Source organism: Lathyrus oleraceus, chromosome 7 (genome assembly GCF_024323335.1).
Source record: "Lathyrus oleraceus cultivar Zhongwan6 chromosome 7, CAAS_Psat_ZW6_1.0, whole genome shotgun sequence".
NCBI lineage: Eukaryota > Viridiplantae > Streptophyta > Magnoliopsida > Fabales > Fabaceae > Lathyrus > Lathyrus oleraceus.
Genome location: NC_066585.1, coordinates 385415720 through 385418643, shown reverse-complemented (window position 1 = coordinate 385418643; position 2924 = coordinate 385415720). Strand labels below are relative to the sequence as shown.

The window sequence follows — 2924 nt, the reverse complement described above, 5'->3', positions numbered from 1 at the left end:
TGCAATTTCGTTTCTCTCTCTCTCTCTCTCTCTCTCTCTCTCTCCCTCTCTCTCTCACACACACACACACACTCAAAGCCTTCATTCGTATCAGCTAGCACTGAGATTGAAGGAATCTGTTCGTGTGGACTGAGTAGAGGCGTTGTCATTGTTCAATGTTCATGATCGCTCCGTAGATCTGCATCAAAGGTTATAATCGCCACAAGAGGTAGCAATTCTATCACTGATCATGCCCATTCGTAAGGATCATTAAAGGAGAAATTTTAAATTCCGCTGCGTTTTAGATTGCTCTTCTCCTTCATGCATGACTTTGCGTTTCTGTATTCTGATGAAGAAAGGATAATGATATTTTGATGGCAAATTAGGCTTTCTAATATTGGGCATGAAGAAGACGTAATCTTGGAGCCTTGTTCTAAAAGAGAAAGAGCTAATATGGGTGTCACTGATGATTCGTTGATTCCTTATTTCTACTTTCATCTTCTCGTTATTTATGGTTTATGGGTCTTGATCCCCTTCACACCGTTTGAGGCTGAATTCTTGACGACCACCAATGTTGCCCTTCTAAAATTATGCCCAACGTTTGGGGTATCATCAAGGCTTTTGACATTTTATGTCGCCAGCTGGAGATTACTTCCAATGTTTGGGGTCTTCTTTTATTCCTACAGTGTTTGAAAAACTCACAAGCGGTTGGGTGACTTTATTTAGTCTTCCAAGGAAGAAGCTACCATCACCCCACTCTAATTGTAACACCCTGATTTTAATTAAATATTTTATTTAATTGTTGGCATGTTTATTTGGGTGTTATTTGTTATATTTGAATTATTTGTGTTATTTGGTGTTTATGGGTATTTATGTAATTTAATAATTATCAGGGTCATAGGATTTGAGAGCAGAAAAATTAATGAGATTTATTGGAATTATTAGAAATAATTAGATAAGTTAGTTATTTGATAATAATTTGAGAAAATATAAATTTGAAGAATTTTATTAAATATTTATTTAAATGGATTTTTTATTTAATTAAAATAATAATAAAATAAGAATTTTAGAAGTTTATGTAGAAACTAGAAATTGTTGAGAATAAGAGGTGAAGTGGTGAGAAATTGAGAAAGTTTGGCCAAAAGTGTATTAACTAATATTTTAATACGGTAAAATAAATAGGAAGGTAAAGCCAATATTGTAGTAGATGCTTTGAGTCGGAAGTCCTTGCACATGTCAGTATTGATGGCTATAAAGTTGGATTTGATCGAGCAATTCATAGACTTGAGTTTGGCGTGTGAGGTGACTGTTGATATTGTGAGATTGGGCATGTTGAAGCTGACTATAGTGGCTTTCTTGACGAGATCAGAGAAAGCCAAAAGCTAGATTAGCTTTAGTTGATCATCTGTTATCAATTAACCAAAGTGAAGATAAAGACTTTAAATTTGACAAGAATGGGATCCTAAAGATTCGGAATAGAGTATATGTACCTGACGTACCGAAACTTAAGAAGACTATTTTGGAGGAGAGTCATCGAAGCAGTTTGAGTATTCTTCCCGGGGCTACTAAAATGTACCAAGACCTCAAGAAAATGGTTTGGTGGCCAGGGATGAAGAGAGGCGTTGCATAGTTTATTTATTCATGTTTGACTTGCTAGAAGCCGAAGATTGAGCATCAGAAACTGTATGGACTAATGCAACTGTTGGATATTCCCGAATGGAAGTGGGACAGTATATCAATAAATTTTGTAATTAGGTTATCGAATACTCCTAGAGGGTTCAATGCGATTTGGGTGATTGTGGATAGACCGACTAAATGGGTGTACTTCATTCTAATTAAGATCAGTTATTCATTGCAGAAGCTAGCTAAGATTTACATTGATGTGATTGTGAAGTTTCATGGTATTTCGTCGATTATTGTATCTGACATAGACCTGACATTCACATCCAGGTTTTGGGAGAGTTTATAGGAGGCTTTGGGTACTAAGTTGAGGTTGAGTTCTGCCTATCATTCGCAGACCGATGGTCAGACCGATGGGACTATCCCACCTATTGAGGATTTATTGAGGGCTTGCGTCTTAGAGCAAGGAGGTGCTTGGGACAGTTTTCTACCATTGATTAAGTTTACATACAATAATAACTATAATTCTAGTATTGGAATGGCACCATCTAAAGCTTTGTATGGGAGGAGGTGTATGACTCCTCTATGTTGGTATGAGTTGGGAGAGAGTGATGTGCTTGGACCAGAGATTGTGCAGTAGACTAGTGAAAAAGTGAAGATGATTCAAGAGAAGATGAAGGCGTCTCAGAGTAGGCAAAAGAGATACCAAGATAAGTGGAGGAAGACTCTTGAGTTTCGAGAAGGTGACCATGTGTTTCTGAGAGTCACTCTTGTGACTGGTGTTGGACGGACTTTGAAGTCTAAAAAGCTTACTCCTCATTTCATTAGTCCATATCAAATTACCCAACGAGTCAGAGTTATTGCCTATAGGGTGGCCTTGCCACCACCTCTTTCGAATATGCATGATGTTTTTCATGTAGCATAGCTTCAGAACTATATTCCTGATCCATCCCATATAATTCAAATGGATGATGTGCAAGTGAGGGATAATCTAGTTGTTGAAGCATCATCAATAAGGATTGAGGACCGAGAAGTGAATCAGCTAAGGGGCAAAGAGATTTCTCTAATGAAGATTGTTTAGGGAGGACCTGTTGGAGGGAGCTTAAAGTGAAAGTTGGATAGTCGGCTAAAGAAATCTTATATGGATTTGTTTTTGTCAGGTAATTTTTGAGAACGAAAATCTTTTTAAATGGGGGAGAGTTATAGCACCCCGATTTTAATTAAATATTTTATTTAATTATTGGCGTGTATATTTGAGTGTTATTTGTTTTATTTGAATTATTTGTGTTATTTGATGCTTAAGGGTATTTTGGTGATTTATAATT

General features: G+C 36.7%; 1 protein-coding gene across 1 annotated transcript; it reads left to right on the top strand.

Annotated features, from left to right (window-relative positions):
* The first annotated feature begins 432 nt into the window (after positions 1-432).
* LOC127103958 (uncharacterized) lies at positions 433-2239 on the top strand. The gene is made up of 5 exons (XM_051041185.1): positions 433-585; positions 1162-1281; positions 1349-1573; positions 1637-1897; positions 1997-2239. Exons 1-5 carry the CDS (start codon positions 433-435, stop codon positions 2237-2239), a joined length of 1002 nt encoding a protein of 333 aa, XP_050897142.1.
* The last annotated feature ends 685 nt before the right edge of the window (positions 2240-2924 follow it).